Genomic DNA, 1,551 nt, shown 5'->3' on the forward strand with positions numbered 1-1,551 from the left:
CCAACGTACATTTACTCATTTAACACATCGTGCACTTCTTCTTCTTTTAATTTTTCTTATTCATGTTCTTATTCATTTCTCGTTCTCGTCATCAACATCAGCATCTTAATCAACAACCACAACTTAGCTTCAAAACATCCCTCAAACCTTCTTCTTTCTCTTCTGTTATTCGTTCTTTATCAACTCCTTCCATCTCCACTTCTTCTTTATCGTCTTCCCTTTCTTCACTTTCTCCTTCTTTCCCTTCTTTCCCTTCTTTCCCTTCTCTCTCTTCTCTCTCACACATCCCTTCTCTCCTTCATTCTTTTCTCACTCAATAGCTTCTTTCTCATTCAACTTCACCTGATTTTCCTCCTCCTCCGCTGCCTCTTTTTGATGAAGACAACGAATTTTCAAACATTCGCGCAAGAAAACTTCAATTGAGACAGAACAGACTGAGATGGGGGCAGAAAAACAAACAGATGTCGAACAAAGAGCAGAGGATGATGGCTATTTTCACTGGAATGTATGAGAATGGGAATGGTGGGAAAGATGGAAAGGGAAAAAGAGAAAATGCTGTGAGAGGAATAACACGAATAACAGCAATGAGGGAGAGAGAGAAGGAGAAGTGGAAGGAAAAACTCAAAGAGAGAGAAAGAGGGAAAGGAAAAGAGAAAGAGAAACGAGAGAAATTTCCTGGTTTTAGACTGTTAGGCGATTGGGTAGAGCATCTTGACACAGACGAGGCAGTCGATGAATGTGGAGTCAATCCATTGACACTCGAAAACTACTCATCCTTTAACACAATCAACACATTTGGCTTTCCTGGCTATGCAACCAATCTCATTGACGATTTCCTCTTTGAGCAAGTGCTGAACAACGGAGATGGCATTCTGCGAAGAAGATTCGGTTCGCTTGCAAACAGCCTCATTTCGAGCAGAGAATTGTCCGTTTTTCAGTCAGATGCGATCTGAATCCATCTTATGTGCCTCGAAGACAAAGACAAAGAAAAAGCAATCAGAATTCAACACAAACATTTTTGACTCATTCAATTGCTGGCATTGGCACAGGCACAGGCACATCTCCTTCTTCATTACCCAATGAATCTTTTCTTTCTCTTCCTCAATCATCTTCTTCTCCCTCTCCTTCATCTTCCTCATCTTCTCCAGCAGTAACTGACCTCTCTCTCCATCCCAAACCACCTCATCGTTCTGAAATTGCTATGGCTCGCCGCATAAGAGCGATGCATCCTCTCCTCCGCCGACGCTATCTCAACCGCTGTGCGCAAGTGGCTGCTGCTTCAGGCGCTTCACGTTCTTCTTCCTCTTCCTCTTCTTCTTCTTCTTCTTCTTCCTCCTCGTTGCTTCGCTCTTCTAGAAACAGATTTCTGACAGGCGAAGAGCAGCAAATGAGGAGGATGAGGCAGCAGTTCGGAAGAAGATGGAAAAGACAATATTTTGTTCTCCCTCCCGATGTATTTGATGCAATACAGCTTTTTGCGAAGTTTCGGACGGTAAAGTGGTTTGTTGAGAATCTGGAGAAGAGGAAGAGAGAAAGAGAGAGAGAAGCAAG

The 1,551-nt window shown here is 42.9% G+C and overlaps 1 protein-coding gene across 1 annotated transcript; it reads left to right on the top strand.

Moving 5' to 3' along the window:
- Window positions 1-461: 461 nt before the first annotated feature.
- MONOS_16390c2 (uncharacterized protein) lies at window positions 462-953 on the top strand (the record flags this gene model as incomplete). Its single annotated transcript, XM_067869298.1, has 1 exon — window positions 462-953. One exon carries the CDS (start codon window positions 462-464, stop codon window positions 951-953), a length of 492 nt encoding a protein of 163 aa, XP_067722695.1.
- Between the last annotated feature and the right edge of the window lie 598 nt (window positions 954-1,551).

The sequence above is a fragment of the Monocercomonoides exilis genome (genome assembly GCF_001643675.1).
Source record: "Monocercomonoides exilis strain PA203 chromosome Unknown scaffold40-978991, whole genome shotgun sequence".
Classification (NCBI taxonomy): Eukaryota; Preaxostyla; order Oxymonadida; family Polymastigidae; genus Monocercomonoides; species Monocercomonoides exilis.